Source organism: Hibiscus syriacus, unplaced genomic scaffold (assembly GCF_006381635.1).
Source record: "Hibiscus syriacus cultivar Baekdansim isolate YM2019G1 unplaced genomic scaffold, ASM638163v2 tig00110890_pilon, whole genome shotgun sequence".
Lineage (NCBI taxonomy): Eukaryota > Viridiplantae > Streptophyta > Magnoliopsida > Malvales > Malvaceae > Hibiscus > Hibiscus syriacus.
The window spans coordinates 9,503,631-9,527,918 of NW_024062900.1; the positions used below are offsets into that span (position 1 = coordinate 9,503,631).

The window sequence follows — 24,288 nt, forward strand, 5'->3', positions numbered from 1 at the left end:
AGTCTACTTACATTCATTTTTCCTTGAAGATGTTGCCAGTCTAAAAAGCTAGCTAAGTTTTGTTACCTTTTGTTTGCACACGAAGACATTTTATCTATAGCAAGTGATGTTAGTGGTTGAAATCTAATCTTATTTGGATAATATTTCTTGAACTGTTGCAGCATTTACTGAAATGGGGAAGTTTCTATTTGCTGCTCGAAGATATCGACTTGGTGCACATATCGAGTATATTATATCCCTTGATGCTGATGACCTGTCCCAAGGCAGTAACGCCTATGTTGGAAAGCTAAGCTAAGGGGTCAAAACTTTGGATGTGTTATTTTGTGATATGATTTTTCTCTTGCTGTCTTTCTGGAACGTGATTAACAATATACAGTCTTTTGAATTTAGTGAATGCGCTTTATATATATAATTCTCAGCTAAATCTTTTATGTAAAAAATCTGTCTACTGGAAGTGTAAAATTTTGCCTGGATCTTTTAGCTGAAAGGGTTCATGGTTGACATTCTATCCATGTTTCGTGCAATGTGAATAATGTTTTGGTCATTTTTTTTAGTGTGCTTTAGTATCTTTTACGTGGCACTCAAATGCAAATGTAAATTCTTGCAGTTCAGATTTTCTGGGCACCAGCTTTACTATCTTTGATAGTCGGCCACCTCACAGTGGTGCAAAGCCTGCAAGCAGTAGAGCCAGTCGGAGATTTGCAAGCATGCAAATCAGCCCCAAGTTCCAGCTGGCAATTTCGAGGTCGGTCAAGTGTCTTACAAGTTCAATATCTTGAATTCAAGAGGTCCTAGGAGAATGGTTTGCTCGATAAAATGCCCTTTGCCGGAAGAGGTCTATGACAAGCATTTAGATGACACCAAGATGAAAATGCCTGCGAATGCTGCCTCTGGTCATACAGTTTTGAAGAACAAAGCTCCAAGATGGCATGATCATTTACAATGTTGGTTCTTGAATTTCCATGGTTGGGTAATAGTAGCATTGGTGGAAAACTTCAAGCTGTGTGCGACTGTAGACCCAAGCCAACCAGGAGGGAAAGGAGACGAGGAAACGGTTGTCCTACAGTTTGGGAAGGTAGGGGACGATACATTCACCATGGATTATAGGCAGCCCTTGTCAGCCTTTCTTGCTTTTACCATGTCTTACAAGCTTTGGTATGAAATTGGCTTGCGAGTGATTTTATATTGTTATGTTACATATATAAGTTTTATGGTTACAAGATTTGGTTTTGATGGGACAAAGGCAAATCATGTAAATGTTCCTATTGTATCTTAACATTTGGCTGCATATATATATATATCTTACAGTTCATATGGTGTATTTTACATACAAGCTAAGGATCTTTTTCCTGTCTTGAAATTTGTGGTCATTTGTTTATGTTTCGTGTATTCATTATATTTTAGATGTTTTATAACTGATCGATTTTTTTGACGTGATGATTCGTTCTTACTGTTTATATAGTATATTAATACTTATCAATTTGATAAAATATCTTTTATCATTTAATTTGATTTTGAAATTGATTGGACTTCTTGACCTCAACATTTAGTTTATAAAATTTATTTATCAGAATGTTGAGTTCTAAATATTGTGTACGTTAACTTTATCGATTAACCGAATAACGCCTAGAGGGTTGAATTGGTCTTTTTAAGAATTTAGGTGGAAACAATCGAAAATTAAAATTTTTGCACAACGATTTAGAGTGATTCGACTTTCTCAATCAAAGTTTACATAAACTACCATAGCATCCACACTAAGTATTTCTCAAATCCACTAGATTTGCTTACCTTTGAGGACAAGATGTAACCTTACAACAACCCACAAAGATTATACCAAAAACCTTGTTTACACTTTTTCCACAAGAATTACAAATAAAGCAAATAAAGAGAAAATCTCACAAGGCAAATGTGTTTGCACTAATTAAGCTCTCACCCAAATCACATTTGAGCAAAATAAACAATTAAGTTCACAAGTGTGTTTACAACAAAGAATTTGACAAAATAAGCACAAAGGAATACTTTGAAGCTGGTAAGTTGGTTCAATATGTTTCTTGTTGATCTTGAGAAGCTTTGACCTTCAATTTATACCTTCTCCATTAATTCTAGTCGTTTGGAGCTGTTGGTGATAATTATAGTCATTGCCTACAACCAAAAACAACATTTATTGCACAAGGTATCGATCTTTTGGTGAAAAGGATCGATCATTTTTCAAATAATTCGACCATTGTAAGAAAGGGATCGATCCTTTAAGGGAAGGGATCAATCATTTTCCTTGAGAGATCGACCTTTTTTGTAAAGGGATCGATCCCAAACCTACTGGAATCTAAGGGATCGATCCTTTGGTCAAAGAGATCGATCCTTTCAGCTAGAAAAACTTGGAAACTCAACTTTAAAGCGCGAAAATGTTCGAGTACACTTTTGAAATGGTTCAACTAAGTTGGAAAACATTTAAAACATTTTTTTCAAGTTAATTTGAACTTTGAATTATTTTTGATAAAGTTTTGATAAATTCAATTAAGTCCAAAATCAAATTTGCAATTTATTGTTATATCAAAATCTTAATTCAACAATCTCTCCCTTTTTGACATAACAAAACTCTTTGAAAACTTGTTTTTTGAAAAATGCTCCCCTTTGAAAAATAATAGAATGATTTATGAATATAAAAATTTAATCTCTAATTTTAATTTGAAAAAAAAATCATTTTTCATTTTATACTTACTTCTCTCCTTTTTGTTATATCAAAAATAATTTATAAGTTAGTACAATATAACAAGGAGATAAAGTATTTAAAACAAGCTAGAATCAAGAATAAGCATTAAGGTAACAAAAGCATGAATATCCCAAAATAACAAATGTATATAAGTTCAATTATTCAACGTAAAAATCAACCAAATATCAAATCAAAATAGGTTCATAATACAAACATCCAAAAGACAAATATCCAAATGTAGCAAAGTCTAAAAATCTAATAATAAAAATGAAATGATATGCACGCATGAACTAATATGATGATGAAGGAGGAAACGAAAATCCATCAAGTTGATGCTGGATTGCTCGAAATTCCTTGATCATATGAGCCTCAAGAGCATCATGATGACACTCGATGATATCAAAGTGGGAGTCGAAATGGGCTCGAAGAAAACCAAAAGACTGAAGCATCATTTCCTCAAAACCTCGAAAAAATCCGCAGGAGGTGCAAGGTCTATATGAGTCACTCTCTCGGGCTCCTCGCTAATGTCGTCAACATGAGCCTCATCCATGTGCTCATCTCTATCATGGTCATCATCTATATGCTCTCCTTGGAGACTACGGACCCAATACATGGATCCCTCGAGCTCCTCCATGTAGTCGATCTTTGCCATTGTGCCACGACCAATGATCCTCTCATTAGAAGGGTATGTTATGGGCTCATAAGAAGTGTTGACGTCAAGAAGCTCGAAAAAGTGACTGAGATACATTTCATAGACAAGGTTCAGTCGAGCCTTCGATTTGATGAAACTCACGATATCATTGAAGATCATACTTGCGAGGTAAAGCCTAAGACTATGTTGAATGCAAAACATCCACTAATAGTCACTCTCGCGAATGGTAGAGAATTTTGTGCCTCGAGCACGGATTCAATGAAAGAAAAAGAGATGGAGAAAATGATCATTAAGGAAGAAAAGTGTGGATCTATTGTTTAGAAGATGCATCTCGAGAGAAAAAGGGTCGTCTTTTTCATTGTCATCGCCAATATGAGAAAGGTCAAAAGATTGGGCGATGAAGTCGATGGTAATAATGACAGTCTGACCCATAAGATATGAGATAATGGTCTGATAGATGGTGTTATCACGAGTAGCGGATGACACACGAGCATTCGAGTAAAAAGCTCGAACCAAAGTGTGATAAGTGGGGCCATGAAAGTTAAGAAAAGTGAAAAGTTTCATATCCCTTAAATTTTTCTCATAAGAAAAACCCAAATTATTTAAAACTTCAAAATCAATTTGACTTGTGGATTGTCCCTTCGAAGCCATAGTTTTTCTTTTTGGCATAATGAACGATTTTTGAGAAAAATATGTATTAAGGCTATGGCCGAATGATTTTTGACTTGTGGCTATGGTCGAATGGTTTTGAAGGTGGTTTTGGTTGGGGCCTTTACTGAACACCTTATGGGTGTAAGATAAAAAAATTAGGGTTTCGAAAGCAATTGTTATGGATAATACTCCCTGCAACAAAACAAGTGACAAACAATTTAAAATTTATTCTCTAACCACCTAATTCAACTAAATTATTCTGAATTTAAAAATTTGAAAAGTTAGGGTTTTTGATAAATCTTACCTAAAGTATTGATTCTTCAAAAAATGAAGAATGATATGTTCAGAGGATAAAAGGGGATTGATTTTCGCACAAAACTCAGTTGAAATTAATCCGGAATGAAGATTTTTGAAGAAAATTTGAATTTGGGAGGTTTATGGGGGGTTTTGCTTCGAAATATACGGTGGAAATGATGAAACACACCCAAATTGCCTTAAAATAACCTTTCCCTGCAAATTTAGCCTAAAGGGATTGATCATTCGCAAAAAGGGATCGATCCTTTTTCTGGAAAATGCAAGAGATCGATCCTTTACACATGAATTGATGCAACCTAAGTCATTTTATTGATAGAAAATTAATTTGAATGACTTAGAGGATTCTTAATGTGCATGAATGTCAACTTGAAACATCAAATTATGCAAATTTTTATTATTGATCAATTTAGTCCTTAATTTGCACAACTAAAGTCCAAATCAAGTCACAAAAAATACAATGGCTCTAAAGATCCTAAACATGCATAATTTCAATTTTGCTACATTTAAACATCATATTCTAAAAATTAACATATATGATCAATACAAAGCAATGAGAACATGATTTCACAACAACAAACAAAAATATTGCAAATTTAAGGTCAAAATTATCATCTTAAGCATAAAATTGCATGAAATTAAAACTTGTTACCACTCGAATTAAGGTTGATTTCTTAGGTCTCCCTTTCTTTAAGTATCTTTTGTTAGTGTGTTTTAGAGCTTCCAAATTCATTGTCATTGCTCACCATTGCTCCAACACACCTACAAGATACATTTACTTGTTTTTTGGTACCCAAATTGCTTTAGGTCCTTGAATGTTAGTTTCAATGCATATAGTTCCCTTAGGAACCCATACTTGTCTTATGTTATAAAATTTTATCTTCTTTTTAGGACAAGTATTAGAATTATGACCATGATAATGGCAATGTGAACATTTTACCATTATTGACTTTGATGAATTGTTAGAAATAATTTCTTTTTCTTTTCTTAAAATTTCAAGCTTGTTTTTCAAATCAAGATTTTGTTTCTCAAATTACTCAATTTTAATTTTTGAAAAATCTAACTCCCTTTTAAGATTTTATTTTGATTTTCAAAAATCCAATTTTGCCTTTAAAATAGAATCATTTTCAATTTTAAACTTAGAAGTTATTTTATTATATTTGGAATTCATGGTCTCAAATTCTAAAATCAATTCATCATAAGCATCTTGTAACTCATCAAAAGAATACAAATTTTTAATTTATTTGAGTTAGAAGATATTTTTGAATCTTCTTGGATGGCCATGAGACAAAGGTTGGGTACTTCATCATCCTCATCATCAGTGGAATCTTCATCACTCCATGTATCCACAAAAGCCTTCTTCGGCTTTCTTGATCCCTTCTTCCTAAATAGTGGACAATAATACTTGACATGCCTTGATTTTTTACAATTATTACATATGATGGGATCCTTCTCCTTTATCGATTCATCCTTCCTCTCGTTATCTTTGGATGATATGAATCACTTAAATCTTTTGAAGATCTTGGCCAACTCTTTATTTTCTTCTTCATCCTCTTCAATGGAATTACATTCTTCGTGTGTAGAGGATCTTAAAGAAACACCAACTTACCTTTTGTTTTGTTTCTTCTTTTCTTTATTTTCTTCTTCTTGCTCATTCTCTTTTACCATCAACTCATGAGTGAGCAAGGAACCAATAATCTCATCAAGAGAGAGAGACTTTAGGTTCTTTGCTTTAAGGATCATTTTTCTTCTTCAATTGCCAAGACTTTGTAAGAAAGTAAATAATCTCCCTTACAAGTTTTTCATTAGGGATAATCTCTCATATCATTTGAGGCTATTGACAATTACGAAAAATTTATTCGTCATAGGGTTGACTTCTTCATCCGATTTCATCTTGAAATTCTCATAGCTATGGTTGAGAAGACCAATTTATGTTTCCTTCACTTTATCGGTTCCTTCATGAGTGACTTGGAGCTTGTCCCAAATCTCCTTTGCATTTGAACAAGAGGAGACTCTTCTATATCATCTGGGCTTAATGCACAAAACAAAATGTGCATGTCCTTAGCATTGAGTTAAAACTTTTTCTTCTCTTCTCCACTCCACTCCAGCCCATCATTTCTCTAGTTGGAGTAGAATATCCGCTCATCATGATGCTCTATGCTCCCAAATCATTTGCTTGAATAAAGACCATCATCATATTCTTCCAATAAGCATAATTAGCTCCATTGAAATATGGTGGCTTGTTGACCGGTTGTGAATCTTTAACGTAGTAGGAGTTGGTGGTTGAAGCAATCTTTCTCATTTGATAGAGGAAGTTGATAGAGCTCTCCTAGGACCTTCTTAAGGTTGTTAAACAATCGATTGAGACTCGTACCGATACTAATTGTCATCTTTATTGATCAACTGAGTAATGCCAAGAGGGGATGAATTAGCTTTTTTAAGAATTTTGATGGAAGAAATCAAAAAATAAAATTTTTACACAACGATTTAGAGTGGTTCGACTTTCTCAATCAAATTCTGCATCCACTACCTTACTATCCACACTAAGGATTTCTCAAATCCACTAGATTTGCTTATCTTTGAGGACAAAGTGTAATCTTATAACAACCCATAAGGTTTATACCCCAAAACCTTATTTACGCTATTTCCATAAGAGGAAATACAAATAAAGCAAACTAAGAGAAAACATCACTTGACCTTGGGAAGCTTTGACCTTTAATTTATACATTCTCCATTATTTCTAGCCGTTTGAAGCCGTTAGAGATCATTATATTCGTCAACATTTATTGCACAAGGGATCAATCCTTTAGTGAAAGGGATATATTTGAAGGGATTGATCCTTTTCCTCAAGGGATCAATTCTTTTTGTAAAGTGATCGATCCCAAACCTACTAGAATCCAATAGATCGATGCTTTGGTCAAAGGAATCGATCCTTTTGCTAGGGGATCAATCCTTTGACCAAGAAAAGCTTGGAAACTTGAATTAAAAGTGTAAAACTTATCGAGTAAGTTTTTGAAAAAGTTCGACTAAGTTGGAAAACTTTTAAAACATATTTTTTCGAGTTAATTTGGACTTTGAATTATTTTTGATAAATTTTTTATAAATTCAATATAGTCCAAAATCATATTTTGCAATTTATTGTTATATCAAAATATGTATTCAATAATGTCTTTTCTATTGGAAATATCATCCTGACACCAATTGGTATTGAATTTCCCTTGACACCACATTTATATTATTATTTTTAAATATTTTCTTTGAAAAAGAATATTAAGTCCTTATCCTAACTCACTAGTTGAACATTATCTCTTTCAAGATATCTCAGAATCAATTTGTCACATTCTAATTTAGAGGCTAAAATTTTTAATTAGTTAAATTTGAGGATTATAGTGAATTTTTAATTAAATACAAACCAAATTGTTTTACTTGGAAACAATCAAAAGGCTTAAAGGGTGATTTACCCTTTTTAAGTTTGGCAGGGATTTAAATCACACTTATCTAAAACTTTTCCCATTTAGAAACACCAAACTCTTCTCTCTCTTTCTATTTCTTTTTTTAGCTTTCTCTTCCAAGAAAGTTTCAAACGTTGTTTCATCGTCAATTGTAGCTCTATTCATCTCACTATCCATACTATTGGAATCTTGGAGTTGTCCCGCGTCTATCGGTGATTGCTTTGTAGTCATTGTCGCCAGTAGAGGTGACCAAAACTCGACTCGAATTGACTTGAGTTATAAAATACAACTCGAATTTTTTAGTAATTAGTAGATTGATTTTAATGAGTTGAGTCACTTGAATTTGTATGGTATATGTAAATCACATATGAAAAAAATACGAAAAATATATATTTATTGTATATGGTTATAAAATACAATTTAAATTGGAATCAAATAAAGTCATAATATTGTAAATATTTACAATTAAATTTAAATAGAAACTCAAAATTTTGACTCGACTCGACTTGAACAAATTTCAAGTCAACTCTAACTTATAAAATATGATTCGTCAATTGGAATAACTTGAAATATTTTGACTTGGCTCGATTGAACGCTCACCCCTAACTACATCGTGTAAGGGGTAAAGGAAAACAAATTTCTGACGTTGCAAAATTGAGCTTTCTACCTTTCACCGTCGTGAACCGAACTTGGTAAGTGACTCAAAACCTCAATTTATGAATTAAAATATTTTTAACAAAATATTTTCAGCCACTAAGGCCGCCGCACACGCCCCCATACTCCTCCATAGATATTGACTTCAATCGTTGACCGACATTCAATTTTTTAAAAACTCCTCTCTTGATGTTTTCAACGTTCTGAGTTCGATTTTGTGATATGTTTCACCAAATTTTGTCTCGAAAGGCCATAAATAATCTTATTAACCTGATAATGCTTAGCATTTTTAAAATTTATACATGATTATTTGGTTATTGATTATAGAATTGATTTGAGAATATATTTATATAAAGATACTCTTGTTTCACTCGATCGAGGATCGATTAGATCTGACGTTTCTCATCCAGCATATCCGCACAATCCATGTACTTTGAGAGTTACTCGTAGGGTTTCGTAAAGTCTTTAAATAAAATTTATTAATTATTATATTAGGTTAGTAATATAGTTTTTCATGATTATGGGATCTAGTACTATCGTTGATCATGATAGGCAGACCTAACTGAAAGCTACCCTATCAGACTTTTTTAAACCGATAGAGGTGTGTTCTTGATGGTGTTAAATTTCTATCTTGATTTATTTATCTATACCGTTCTGAACTTTCGATGATACTAAAACATTTTAGTGGCATGGTCTCTAATTTAATTTATATTGATTATTGGATTCTAATTTACTATATATTTCTAGTATGATCCCGGGTTACCTTATTTTTTATGAATATGATTTTAAGCCATGGATTGTTTTCATGTTTTGATATTAAGGGTCCGTTTGTTTCACGTAAAACATTTTCTGAAAAATGTTTTCAGTGTTTGGTTGGAGAAAAAGAGATTGATCAATGTAAAATATTTTTCTGGTCAATAGAATTTCCTATGCATTTTCTGGAAAATGACTTACGGTTTAATTTTCCATAAGTCATTTTTCCAAAATTTTCACTTCGAAGCAAAAATACTCAAAATAATATTATTTTATAATTTTAATATTAATATGATATTTTAGTATTATTTTAATAAAAATATTAATTATTAACTTATTTAAAATATATTTATTAATATTTTTAATAATATAATATAATAATAATATTATTACAATAATATACTCAATTATATTATAATAATATATGATATTATTATATTCTTATTTTAATAATATATAATAAATTATTAATAAAAGTTATATTATTTATTAATTTCTTAAAACAATATTATTGAATTATTAATAGTGAATACTTTTATTTATTAAAACAATGTATTTAATATTAATACAATAGTCTAATAATATTATAAAAATTCCTAAAAATATATTTATTAATAATTTTTAAATATAATATAATATATTTATTTTTTATAGATATTCAATATAATTTATAATATTTTTATTTTAATAGAATATACTAGAGTTAATATTTTTATTTATAAAAGTATAGAAATAATATTTTAATAATAATATTGTCATAAATAGTATTAAATAAATTATTCTAATATTTTTTAAATAATAATATTAAGTTTTTATAATAAATAATATTATTTATTATATTTTATATTTTCAATAAACAATTTCTAAAAAAATTATCAACTAGTGAAAAATAGTTTACACAACATCTTCCAAACACCATAAAACATTTTACAGAAAATGTTTTCTTGAAGATTTAATTCATTTTACGGAAAACATTTTTGAAAAATGTTTTTAGTGAAACAAACACACCTTAAACTATTGTTTTGATTGAAATACATGTATATTTATTGTTATTAGGGGTATTGTTTAAGTATTTTAGTCTTAGTCTATGACTTGTAAGACCTTACCGCATGCCCTTCTCTTTGTACACAAGGTAAGACCTTATCGCAGATCCTTATATTATAAGTATAAGGTCCTTATCGGGTGTATAGGTGTGTGTATTGTTCAAGGGAACCTACACATTATGGCGTTCATATGGGGGTAGTGTTCATGTTTAAAAACGTGTTTTATTAAATTAATTTTTACTGAAGTATTTTATATATATTTTTCTATATGCACCTCAAGGAGTACAATGCACTTTTTAGCTCACTCTTTAATTTTTAACCTTGACAATATTACCAGACAGTAGACTAGTAGCGAACTTGGCATCAGGAGGATCGACTGTGACAAACGTCGTAATTGTCAAATAAATAATCCTTTTTCTCATATATTTATGCTAAGAAAGTAACATAGAGAAGAAATGTGTCCGTCCACAGGGATTCAAAAATTTATAATTCTAATTTGATTTGATCTTGAACCAAGAAACCTATAAAACAAGTAAATTAAAAAGAAAGGGGATTTTAAAGTAAACAAGTAAAATAAAATTAAAGTAAAACTAAGACTTAAACAATAAGAAAATTGAGAAAAGTAAATTGTAAAGGAATAATAAAGATGAGAAATAGCCTCCAGCTTCATTCGCCTCAACCCTACTCGACCACTGAAATAGATTTTACTTCGGATATTTGCTAGTTACAGTCTATAAGGCCCACCCTTGTAAATTGCTCTTCTCTTTTGTGAACTGATTTCCGAAGCCAATCCTTAAAAATTAGCCCTTGTTTGGATTAATATCGACGTCGTTATTAATGCCAATGCTGATTTAGAAATGGAAAAGCCCGTGATCGAATTATAGTGTCTTGATGAGAATCAAACCCGATCTTGATTTCCCTTAGTGGACAGCCGCTAAGATTGTTCTTAGGGAAATGAATTTGCTACAAGCCTACTCTCCTCCCTAACTATAGATCACATTGTCAATCAAACCAATGTGCTCTATACACTCTTTGATTGAAGTCATTGAGATGTTGAAGAAAGGTCAGTTGCCTATCCTTGTTTGCAGAAATATCAAGAAAGAAATATGAAGATGTTACATACCTTTTTGATTCTCACAAGACTGGATTGAGTTGTTACTCAACTATTAGCTAATGAAAAGTTTAGTCAAGCATGATAGAGATCATTCTTGGAGTGTACAAAGAAAGAAGATAAAGAAGAAAAATAATTTTATTAAAATAAACTGAAACAAAGAAAAAGTCAGAACTAGTATATAGTGAATTCTAAACTTGTACATCTCTCAAGTTCACCCCTAGGGGGTATTTATAGTCTTGAGTTAACCTAATGAAAATAAAATACTAATTCTTAAAATATTCAAACTCTTAATTCTAACAAACTAAAAATACAAATTAATAAATATTAAAAATCCTAAATACAAATTCTATGCAAACTAAAGTCCTAATAAAAATAATAAAACATAGAATGTTTAAAATTTAATTAAAACATCAAACTTTAAATCTGATTGACGTCAAATTTTCCCAAATAAATAGGAAAATATGTTTAATTCGCCTTTTAATTGTTATTTCATAAAAATAGAGTCGTGCACTATAAAAGGAGGTAACACATATTAATTAATAGCAAAAATATTAACTAAATAAAACACTCATAAAATTCCTCCTTACTTATTGAATGTTTGTCCTCAAGTATGACTTAATCAATTGTAAAAATCTCAAATCATTAATCATTTATCTCGCAATGTACCAAGGAAAACCAAACAAGCTAATGATCACATCAAGTATCGGAAGCAGGGTGATAATTAAGCAAATAGGCTTAACTAGTAAGAATTTTAAGTAAAGGCCAAGATATTCCAATTATCCATCAATTTCAATGTAACAAGACTCAATACCTCACAAGTATTCACCCATTATCACTAAAAGTGTTTAGGGTAAAAGAAATTGCTCAAAGTCGGGATTAATAAGGACATTACCATAGGCTTGTAAGAAAATCAAGTATCCACTCGTTCGAACAAGATGCATATAATAAAAGGGTCTTTAACAAGGTTGTAACGGGGCTTAGTTTGGGGTAGGGAAAAGGTCAAAAAATTGGGTTCAAAGGTCAAGAAAAGAGATGTTAAATATATGAATTCAAGCCACGAATTCAACAAAGTAAACACACTTGAGGAAGTGTAACCAAATAAATTGTTTTCTTTTTCTTTTTTTGTTTGAACGTTTTGTTCGATCCTGAATTTTTTCTGAACTGCTTTCTCTTTCTTCTCTTAATTTTTCTTTCATGGAGAAAATCTATCTCATGTCTCAATAAGGGTAACAAGATAGGAGAAAAAAATAAATAAATAAGACTTCAGGGTTTTGTAATGTGCTAAAAAAAGAAAAATAAAAGGGTAAAGGCTCAAAGGGGGTTCACTAGGGGATATGAATAAATGGGTAGGAAATTTGTGTAGAGAAGTGGTTTAATCCTAAGTGCCCTAATCATTTTAAAGCATCAAGTTTCAACATGTGGTCTTGATATGCATTTAATCACAAGTTCTAGAATGTTAAGATTAATCTTACACACTCAATCAAACAAATAAGCAAGAATAAGAAGGTATGCTCGTTTAGGCTCAAATCTCACAAGAAGGGGTAATGTGTATCGAGTCAAGAAACGTATCAACTAAAGGATTCATGAAACATCATTTTGTCCTTGTAGATTTGAACATTCTCACAAGCTTTTCTTCGGATCTTTTTAAGTTTCGGAAGATAAATTATCTACTTCACCTAAAAATATTTTCTTCAAATGTTCCAGAAGCGATTTTAATTCCAACTTTAATACCTAAAAAACATATGGAAAAAATTTAGATTGAGAATACATCGAATTTTAATTCTTACTTAGCTCTTCGCCAGATGAATACGAGTCCACGTTAGAAGCGATATCAATTCCAAACTTTGAATTCCTATACAATTCATAAAAAAAATATTTTCAACATGTTCATTCACAGGATGCTTAATTATATCAACAAAGCTAATGTTAGCTACAGAGTCAGGATACTTCATCGCTTTGTGAACATCGAAATTTAGCACTTCACCATCAAACTCCATGGTAAGATTTTCTCTTCTAACATCGATTTTAGTGTAAGTTGTGCTTAGGAAGGGGAGGCCAAGAAGGACTTCAGAGGAGGTGTTGGTTCGGTTGTTTTCCATGTCGATGACATAGAAATTTGCCAGAAAAATTAATTCATTTACCTTAAGCAATACATTTTCAAGAAGTCCTTCAAGAAAGATAACGGATCTATCAGTGAGTTGAATTGTCACCCTAGTTTCCTTCAAAGGCTCAGCAGAAAGTGAGTTGTACACAGAAAGAGGCATAACATTAATTGAAACATCAAGATCATACAACATGTTTAATTCATACATTACCAATTTTGGAGGGTATGGCAAACATACCTTGGTCCTTTAATTTAGGTGGGAGTCTACGTTGGAAAACAGCTGAGACATTCTCTCCAAAATTTACCTTTTCATTACCGGTAAGTATTTTTCTGTGTGCAAAGATCTTTAAAAATGTGGCATATCTTGGTACATTTTGGATTACCTATAGAAGGGGTATATTAATTTCCACATTTCAAAAAATTTTAGGAATCTCCTTTTCCTCGGCTTGTTTTTCATGTTTTACTAACCTCAGGGGAAGGAAGGTGGCGTGACATAGGGAGATAGCAAGAGAAGAAGTTGTGAGTCATTTTTCTTTTTCCTCTAGGATTTCACATCAACTTCTTCCTTTTATTTCTGGGATCTTGATTCTTCTTTTTGTTTCTTTGATTATGCGACAACTTCCTTAGGGATTGGTGCGATAATAGTGGCACTCCGAAGGGTGATATCACTAATGTTTTCTCGTGAGTTTGCCTTGGTTTGATATGGTAACTTTCCCTATAATGCCATTCGCCGCACGGTCTGAGCCAGTTGACTCATTTATTTTTCAAGCTCTTGGAAGCGAGCTTCAATTCTATTCTGAAATTGTTCTTGAGATATCACCAAACGTTCAACGATGGACTCTAAGGATGATTGCGACGGTTGGTATTGTTGGGGTGGAGTGGCCTTGATTGATACGCTTGGTTTGGAATCGGGTTTTGCCCATAGTTAAAATTTTGATGGTCCCTCCACCCCAGATTATATGTATTTTTATTAAGGTTATACTCTCTCTGGGGATGTCCTGGAAAATTTCCAACTGTATTAACTTATACAACAGTCTTCTTGTAACATCGGACAACAATATGTCTAATTGTTGTCATTTTTCCTGTAACAAGAGTTTTAACAATATTAACTAATTTATCAAGTTTATTTTCTAAAGAAATTGCACTTATCTTGTGAACATGTCGAGTGGGTTCACTCGCAGAGCCAAACTGTTGGGAGTTAGCAGCCATAGTTGAGATCAGATTTCTGGCTATACGTGGAGTCATATTAATGAGTACTCCTCCGCTAGCTATGTCAATCATCTTCATCTCCAAATGAAGTAATCATTTGTAAAAGTATTGAATAAGTGTTTGTTCCGAAAGTCCATGCTCTGGGAAACTAGCGTAGAGTTTATTGAATCGTTCCCAGTAGTCATATAATGATTCTCCATTTATTTGTTGCACTCCTAAGATTTTTCTTCTTAATTCACTCGCTTTTGCTGCAGGGAAAACCTGTCAAGAAAAAGCCGATTCATATCAGCCCATGTATTAACAGAATTAGGAGGTAAATAAAATAATCAATCTTTGGCCGAGTCAGTTAAAGAAAAAGGGAAAGCACATAGTTTAATTTGATCATCAGATACTCCATGTGGTTTCATGCTAGAGAAAATTAGATGAAACTCAGTAAGATGCTTGTGAGGACTTTTATTGGGCAGTTCACAGTAAGTAGGTAGAAGATAAATTAAACATGTTTTCAGCTCAAACGATGTTTCTCCATGAGGGAATGATATGCATAATGGTTGTTGTTCGACAGATGTTGCAGCTAATTCTTGGATTGTCTGTTGATCCATTGAAATCAGTTTCTCAAAGTTTTCTTTGACGTCAGAGAACGTTTCAGTGTCCAAAGGTGTCTCCGGATTAGGTTATGGATTGGATTCAGATTGCTATGATTGTTGTTGTTGTTGTCTCCTTTCTTGTAGCGTACGTGAACGTATTCTTTGAGATAATGCTTCAATCTCAGGTACCCAATCAACTAGTTTTCCTTTATTTTTCTTGGTCATAAATCGAAACAAATTTTAATCAGTAATTTTGTCGTGATCCCTGACAACGGCACCAATTTGACAAGTGTCACATTTTTCAAATAAATAATCATTTTTCTCAGATATTTATACTACGAAAGTAATATAGAGAAGAAGGGTGTCGGTCTATAGGGATTAAGAAATTTATAAATCTAATTCAATTTGATATTGAACCAAGAAACCTATAAAACAAGTAAATTAAAAAGAAAAGGGATTTTAAAGTAAACAAGTAAAATAAAAATAATGTAAAACTAATATGCAAACAATAAGAAAAATTGAGAAAATTAAATTGTAAAGGAATAATAAAGATGAGAAATAGCCTTCAGCTTCGCTTCCCCTCAATTTGTCTCGATCACTGAAACAGATTTTACTTCAAATTCTTGCATGTTACAATCTACAAGGCCTAACCCTTGTAACTTGCTCTTCTCTCTTATGAACTGATTTTCAAAGCCAATCATTGAAAATTAGCCCTTGTTTGGATTAATATTGACTATTGTTATTAATGCCAATGTTGGTTTTGAACTGGAAAAACCTGTGCTCGAATTATGGTGTCTCGATGAGAATCGAACCCGATCTTGATTTCTCTTAGCGGGTCGCCGTTAAGATTGTTCTTAGGGAATTGAATTTGCTACAAGCTTACTCTCCTCCCCAACTATAGATCACAACGTCAATCAAACCAATGTGCTCTATACACTCATTGGATTAAAGATATTGAGATGTTGAAGAAAGACCGATTGCCTATCTTTGTTTGCAGAAAAATCAAGAAAGAAATCTGAAGATGTTACATACCTTTTTGATTCTCACGAGACTAGATTGAGTTGTCGCTCAACTATTAGCTAACGAAAAGTTTAGCCAAGCATGGTAGAGACCGTGCTTGGCGTGCAGAAAGAAAGAAGATGAAGAAGAAAAATAATTTTATTGAAATAAACTAAATCAAAGAAAAAACCATAACTAGTTCTATAGAACAACTCTCAAGCATCACCCCTAGGGGTATTTATAGTCTTGAGTTAACTTGATGAAAATAAAATACTAACTCTTAAAATATTCAAACTCTTAATTCTAACAAACTAAAAATCCAAATTAATAAATATTAAAAATCCTAAATAAAAATTCTATGCAAACTAAATTCCTAATAAAAATAATAAAACATCAAATGTTTAAATTCCTAAAGAATTGTGGTTCGCCTTCCTTTCCTCTTTTGATTTTCCTACTTGGAATATTTAATCAGAGTTTGTTCTTGGATCGAACTTTGAATCTGATTGACGCCGAATTTTCCCAAATAATATGAAAATATGTTTAATCCGCTTTTTAATTGTTATTTCATGAAAAATAGAGTCCTGTACAAATTCGAATTAAAACAACCCAAATTAGCACTATAAAAGGAGGTAACACGGATTAATTAATAACAAAATATTAATCAAATAAAACACTCATCTGAGTGCTTCTCCTCTACCCATTGTATGTTCCTATAAGCTATTTTTGTTATATTTTGGTGAAACGGGTTTTTACTATTGACTTTATATATTTGTATGATCAGTATTTTGTTCTGGACATGTTTTATTCAGATTTTCGATATTGGTATTAACCTTACTTTTGGATATTTTTGTGTTTTTACTGTTATATGTATTTTATTCACTGAAATAAATTCCAACTACGTTTTAAATATAAAAAGGATTTCTGAATACGATAATGTGACCGTCTAGATTCGATTGTAACGTTTGGCCCGAGTCTAGGGTTACACAATTCCCCTGGTTTGCATTAGTGATTGTTACCTTTGGGTTGTTTTTCGTAATACGAATAATTGTTTCATTACTTTTAAAACATCACTGGAAAAATAATTAACTTACTAATACTTTAGTAATCATATATAAACTGTAATCTATTGCAAAGAGCTCGACACCTACTCGAATCAAGGTAATCTCATTATATATACAACTTCTATTCCTTAATTGGATTTCATTATCTCAAATTCACTCCAAAATCTTCCAATAATTTTCTCTACTACCATAATTTACTTCATATACCTCGCCAATTTGATTGCTTCTGAATGTCTAGACTACGGTTGCATGATACCCAAACGCATTGCTTCTCAGGCGGCTGTAAGCCTATAATATGGCATGTTCAAATTTATGTATTAGTTAACAAAAAGTGTATTTAGGTAAGGGGAAAACTAAGAATGTGTAGGAGAATATTGCGCTTAGTGGTTTGTTTAGGGTATAGGGTTATGATTTTATTATTATGTCATTTTATTGAACTTTACGGTCAAATCTACACATCATATATATATTGGTGTTTTTAATAGCTGAAACTTTCATCTGTGTATCAAAGGGATGCCATAGGAGAAAAAGAAATGAAAGCAAAACACAAACTGCTCCTGTAACAGTCAAAGAAACACACTTCATTTTCATAGTCATACAGTCACCACACAAAGATTGTACTTACAAGCAAACCATGATGGTAGAGAAACATTCATTTACACTCCATAAGTTTTATGACTCGAAGATACTGGTAGATATTTGATTGTTCTAGTTCTTGTTTCTACAAGAAAACAGCCTGTCTCACTTCTTTCCTCGCAGCTTCGTACCAAGGGCCCTCTCGAGTTTACCAATTATCTGTTGATTAGGAATGGCTTTTCCGGATTCGTACTCTTGTATGATCTGGGGTTTCTCATTTATCAACTGTGAGATGAAAAGAATGATTCAATTTTAAAACTTAAAATTTAAAAGGCTCCACACTCTTAGCCTTAGGGATGTGGGGAATGCACGGAGGGAGAGAGACAAGAGACCTGTGCAAGTTGAGCCTGGGTAAGTTTCTTGTCCATTCGAGCCTGCATAATGGCTTTCTTCAGTTCAGTTGGCACTCGGTCATCTGTTCATAAGAATAAAAATTAACAATTCTCATTCTACGGTTGAAGTACGGTCAGATATGCAATTAGTATGGCAGGTAGAATATACACATTTATTATACAAGTTCAAAACATAGTATTGGAGGCTAGGTTGAGGATCATTCGATATAGAAATAGTCGATTTTGCAAATGCAAAATCATTTCCCTTGTTATGTATGAGAATACCAAATATTGTGTAACAAGGTAAGCCATGGTTGTTATAAAAAGAATATGGCAAGTTACAAAAGCAATATGTATGTAAATCATATGTTGCTCTGATTCTTCAGGTTACTTGAGGTACCTGTGTTCAACGTATATCGAAATATAGACATGGGAATAAGATCCTTCAAATGTATGAAAATCTTTAATAAATAAATAAACATAAATCTTGTAGGACACATACTCATTTCTGTCACTGACATCGAAGTCTAAGCAAAAGATCAATCACAAAAAAAACAAATTGGACTTGCCATATTCTTTTTATAACAACCATGGCTTACCTCCAGAACAAGATGCTATCAATAAACTGAAAAAGGCCAGATCCAGGGATGAATAATGCCCCAACTAAGTCCATCCTCATGTTACTATACACTACCATTGCCAACAATTTATGCCTCAATGTTCACCCCCTCAAAATAAGCAGAAAATCGAGATATTTTAACAAAACACAAATCAGTGCACTTAAACTTGCATTGGTTCCTAGCCTCACAATAAGAAATGAATTCATAACGCTTCTCTCCATTGGTAAATCCCTTGTGCTAAGAACTTAATGAAAAATTACTAGTTCTATATATTCAAGATCGAGCTGGGGATTTCAATTGCAGCGATGAACATGTTTTTTAGTGACATGATAGTTGCTGTGACTGTGAACAAAACAACCTACTAGAATCCTTCGAGCGATAGATTTGAGGATTTTCATACATAAGGACTGAATCATATATAATTAAAGCTATAATGGCGTATAAAAAGGATAAGAATAAAAAAAAAGATAACATATTTCTTACGTGCAAGGTTTTCAGTTTCCTCGTCAAGCTTCCTTGTATTGAGAGAAGTACTACTAGATGCTGCCCTGTTCGTCCCAGCATTTGCTGCATGTTTCCATTTATAAAAAAAAATGGTGTATTATTCTCACTAACAAAAAAAACGAATCCTTACTGAGAAACAGAAATCGTTTCGATTCAAATGATGGGTATTTTCTTCTTTTATATTTAATTCAAAAGGAAAGGGTAAAATTAGAAAAAAAAATACTACATTTTTTGACGGATTCGATCTCGGCACCGGCACGACGAGCGGCGTTGACGACTTTCTCATCCTTGTTGGTGGCGGCGTTAGGGGCTTTTTTGCGAATAACGACGGGCTCCCAGTCTTGAGTTAGAGGTCCTATTCCGGCCATTGAGCTTCCTTTTGTTGGATGAAATTAAAAGGACTGGAATTCAAAGATTTGTTTTTTGGGAGTGAAAGAGATTGGGTGCTCTATCTGTCGTATATTATATAGGTGAAGACATTAAACCTAGAGTAGAGTTCTTTGGGCGTTTCTGGCCCATTACCGAATATAGAAAACAACAATTAGGGTTTTAAGGAACACTGGATTTTAATTAGTGATCTACAACAATTTTTATGGTACGAAAAGAATTTCTCATCTCGAGGATGACGAGTTTATTGATATATTATTTTTATAATATATTTTTATTATTTTAATTTTTTTAAAAATTCATCATTTCGAGATGATGGGTTTTTTTACAATATTATTATATTTTTGTGCAGTAATATATTTAAAATTAGAATTGAAAAAAATTATTGAAACTCGTCATCTTGAGGTGATGAGTTTAGTGAAGACACTATTGATTACTTCAGTTTTTTAAGTTTTTTCATGGTTGTTTTTTGTTTAATATTATATTTAAATAAGAAAGTTGTAATGCTGAGATTATGTGATTTGAGTGGTCATATTCAGTTACTTTTTTTTATCTCCTTAATGTGAGAAGTTCAAACAGTCATACTAATATATGGAGAAAAAAACAACGAACCATGAGAAATGCTCATTAAGAATTAATATTACAACACAGTTAATACATTACCTTAAGGACATAAATAGGACAAACCTTACTTACACACTAAATAGTAAACGAAATCATAAATTAATAAACACATGTTGCATTATTTGTTATGATGTTATACTCTTCGTAATAAGTAGACTCGTCAGTAGTAATATTAATTTTTTCAATTCTCCATGCTTTTTCTTTTGTCGTTCACGTACAAATTAAAACTATGTTTTTGGGTCTCCATCATCTATGTTTGTTGCTTCGTCATTTATCTGAGTTGTTGGGATGTTCGATCTGGAAGCAGCATCCTCAACCATACGAGAAAGGTTGAGATCATCGAACTCTATAACAAATCGACATTAGACAAAGAATAGTTGAAATATGTCTTTACCATACCAACAAGGTCGATATCATCGCTTATATGAAAACTTGTGCATGATAGTGGAATTCTATAATATAACAACAATATTCTTCTAATGTTTCCCAATTGAACCCTTCTTTGTATATTAAACTTCAACTCGCCTTGTTGAACATTTTTTTAAAACACATGGTTAAAGATTTACAATCATAAAAAATAGTTCCACAAATATTTTTCATGTTCACAAAAAACTAAAGATTTGGAAGTGAAAAATTGAGGTTGTTCTAGATCGATAAAATAGGTTTCACCAGACACGCATTTATAGGCAAAAAAAGTTTGTGAACTGACTATTTTATGGCATGGTGCATTATTTTAGATTACTATTGAAATGCAGGTTATACCTGATATGAAGTGATATATTAGTATTGAAAATTTTCATAAATGAGTTGCCATTTCACTGAAAAGTTGCTCAAGATCATTGATGGGACACTGAAAAGTTATTTGCATTTTCTGGCATACTGCATTATTAATGACATGTTCTAAAGATTATTAATGGTTCGTTTTGACATTTTCGAGAATGGTGCATTATTAGAGATGACATTTCATTGAAAAGTTGTTGAATATGATGATGGGACACTGAAAAGCTGCTAAAAAGTTTTGTGGCATCCTGCATTATTAATGACCCGTTTTGAAGATAACTAATGGCCCGTTTTGACATTTTCAGGCATGGTGCATTATTAGAGATGACATTTCACTGAAAAGTTATTGAAGATGATTGATGGGGCACTGAAAAGTTTTATGGCATCCTGCATTATTAATGACCCGTTCTGAAGATTATTAATGGCCCGTTTTGACATTTTCTTGCTAAAAGCTTATTAAATGGGCTTACTTCATGTAAATCTTCAGCAAAAACCTTTCTCCAAAAACCTTTCTGAAGCTATGGCTAACAAATTTTTCACTCTCATTCACTCAAATGGCCAAGTCACTGAAAATGATGATGGTGCTGTGTTTATATCACAGAAGCCTATAAACATGATGGTCCCTGTGATGTATCACATCGGCAAATGAAGAAAAAAATTGATAGTTTCTATCTTATAGAGAATATGGAGCAATTCAGCTTGACGACGATGGCGATGTAGCTGTTATGATTGGTGATAACTTCGTAAAAAGACTACTTTTAAGGCCTTTTTTACTTCAGTTATTGTTTGTTTAAGGGTACATATAGATCATTTCATATTTATGTAGCTGCATATAATTGCATTTTTTGTGGTTATTAAGGTGTTCTATGAGGAGGAAGGTATGATTTTTAGTGACGTGCAGTAAATAACAAGTAAAAAAGGGCAAGCTGGGAAGGAATGTCGTGACATCACACATTCCTGAAGCAGATTAAAATGCTTTGGCATTTATGGTGCAAAAAAGGACAAAAAGATATTTTCATAAAAGGACAACTGTCAAATCACGTGTCTGCTACTTGTAAGCAACCTGCTGGGGAACCACTGCCACCTGGAGGATAAGGTTCATGCACAAGGAAATGACCCTAGGGGTTTGAGGGGTATTTTGAGTGTAACAACCTCATCATTTCCCTTAGATATTTTTATTATACATTACACCTCACAAGAGAGAGAGTGTGTGGAAGAAATGAGAGGTTCCCAAGCTAGAAAATCATCATCTTCTCCACCATTTTTCTTCCTTCATTTTTCTTGGTGTTCCTCTATTGGTGAAGCTTGAGGGAGTGGCGAGCTAGGCTTCCGAGAGGAGATAGCGAGCTAAGGCAGTTCGTGGTGGCCGAGGGGAGCTCCGATAGCACGTGTCAAAGGCTTTTTCCTTCATCCCTTTGTTGTTTTCTTTTATTTATTTTATTTGGGTTGTTTGGCACGAATGATTTTCATGTTTTATTTCATGGAATATTCGAGCCCCACCATGAACTAACCTTATTTGGTGGGGTTTTTTTATGGATGTTTAACTTTATTTTAAAGGTAGATTAATATTTATCTTTTATATTTGCTTGCTTTTCTTATGAATGCTTCATCATCTAAGTTTGTAAGAGGCATGAGAGTGTCCATTTCTTAGATAAAGGCTAGGTGTTTGAGAGAAACTTAGCTAATAATACTTGTAGTATTTGAGAGAAACACAAGAAAGGATCCAAATAAGCAATGGGCTATAGTATTTTCTTAAGCATTGAACCGACCTAGTAATACTAAATCCTAATCCCTTAGTACTTGAGAGAGACTAAGATAGGATTTCAACGACTAAAAAGGGTAGTTTTTATCAATAGTATAGACTGTCATAGTTGAGACTTAGAGGAGATGTCGTGGCATTCTATTCTGTTAGGTTCCTTTGACTAGAGATAGCGGAAGCATTTCAGCAAACCCCGTCCAGCAAGTGACGTCAGATAGATTAAATCTGCTAGACAGATAAGTTTTAGCATTCTTAAATCATTCCCCGTCACTCATTCCTGAAGTAGTTTCATGTGTGAGGATTATCAAATTATTTCATTTATTTGCTATCTTTACCATTTTCCTTTGCCATGAAATTTCCTTTTGTTACTCATACACATTTCATTTGCCTCGTCATAATCATTTGTGAATACCGTTAGCTATACTTAATTACTTTAGAGTAGTGCATAAACTTTACTTAATATAATTCTGTTGAAAACATTTTAATGTTTCGATATAACAAATTAAATGTTATTAGATTTCAAGATTTTCCTAATCATTTTCAAATATATATTCGATTAAACTATTCGAATATCAAAATATTACTCCAAGTTTTTCAAATGTCAATTTCAATCCTTACTCAAGTGTAAAAGTGTGTTTTAATCTTTTAAACAATTTTACAAAGTATTTCGAGCCTTAATCAAGCCAAAAATATTTTCTTAATATATCTTAAACCGAAAAACCAGATTGCCCAGAGGGTACCGATACCCCCCCAAGAGGGTACCGATACCCCCCAAGAGGGTACCAAGACCCCTATATAAGATTTGGCTCTGATAAATAACAAATTTCTCGGAGGGTACTGATACCCCCAGGAGGTACCGATACCCCCTGTCTCATAATGGTTGAAATATTTGAATTTTACACTATAGGTACTGATACCCTATGCATGGGTACCAATACCCCCCCAACGCTTCAAGTTGTTTTATTAATTATTTTCACACAATAACGACTCTATTGACTCCACTAATGATCCCCAATGTTCAGAAGTGATCCAAGTAGTATTTAAACAAGCTTAGGAGCCATTGATCAATAACAATTATCAAGAATCAAGAGAGAATCAAAGAGAAAGCATCAAACCTCAAGTTTGAAGCATTTTCAAGCCTATTTCATTCAATATTCATTTTGCTTTCAATAACACTTATTTTGCTCAATTGTATCATTCTTGAGTGTTCTTTCTTTATTCTCGAATTGTGCAAACATCTTTCCTTGTGAGAATTTTCTTGTAAGTTTGCAAAATTTGTATTGTTCTATTTGGGAGAGAGTGTTCTCAAGAATTTGGGGTATAATTCTTGAGGGATTTGTAAGGTTAC

The 24,288-nt window shown here is 32.4% G+C and overlaps 1 protein-coding gene and 1 pseudogene across 1 annotated transcript; one reads left to right on the forward strand and one right to left on the reverse strand.

Moving 5' to 3' along the window:
• Positions 1–248: 248 nt before the first annotated feature.
• Positions 249–1,241, forward strand: LOC120144701 (annotated as a pseudogene).
• A 16,617-nt stretch (positions 1,242–17,858) lies between these two features.
• LOC120144635 (multiprotein-bridging factor 1b-like) lies at positions 17,859–19,834 on the reverse strand. The gene is made up of 4 exons (XM_039158664.1): positions 19,617–19,834; positions 19,370–19,453; positions 18,267–18,349; positions 17,859–18,159 (listed from the first exon to the last, which is right to left on the reverse strand). The coding sequence occupies exons 1-4, from the start codon at positions 19,756–19,758 to the stop codon at positions 18,040–18,042; spliced, it is 429 nt and encodes a 142-aa protein (XP_039014595.1). The 5' UTR covers positions 19,759–19,834; the 3' UTR covers positions 17,859–18,039.
• Between the last annotated feature and the right edge of the window lie 4,454 nt (positions 19,835–24,288).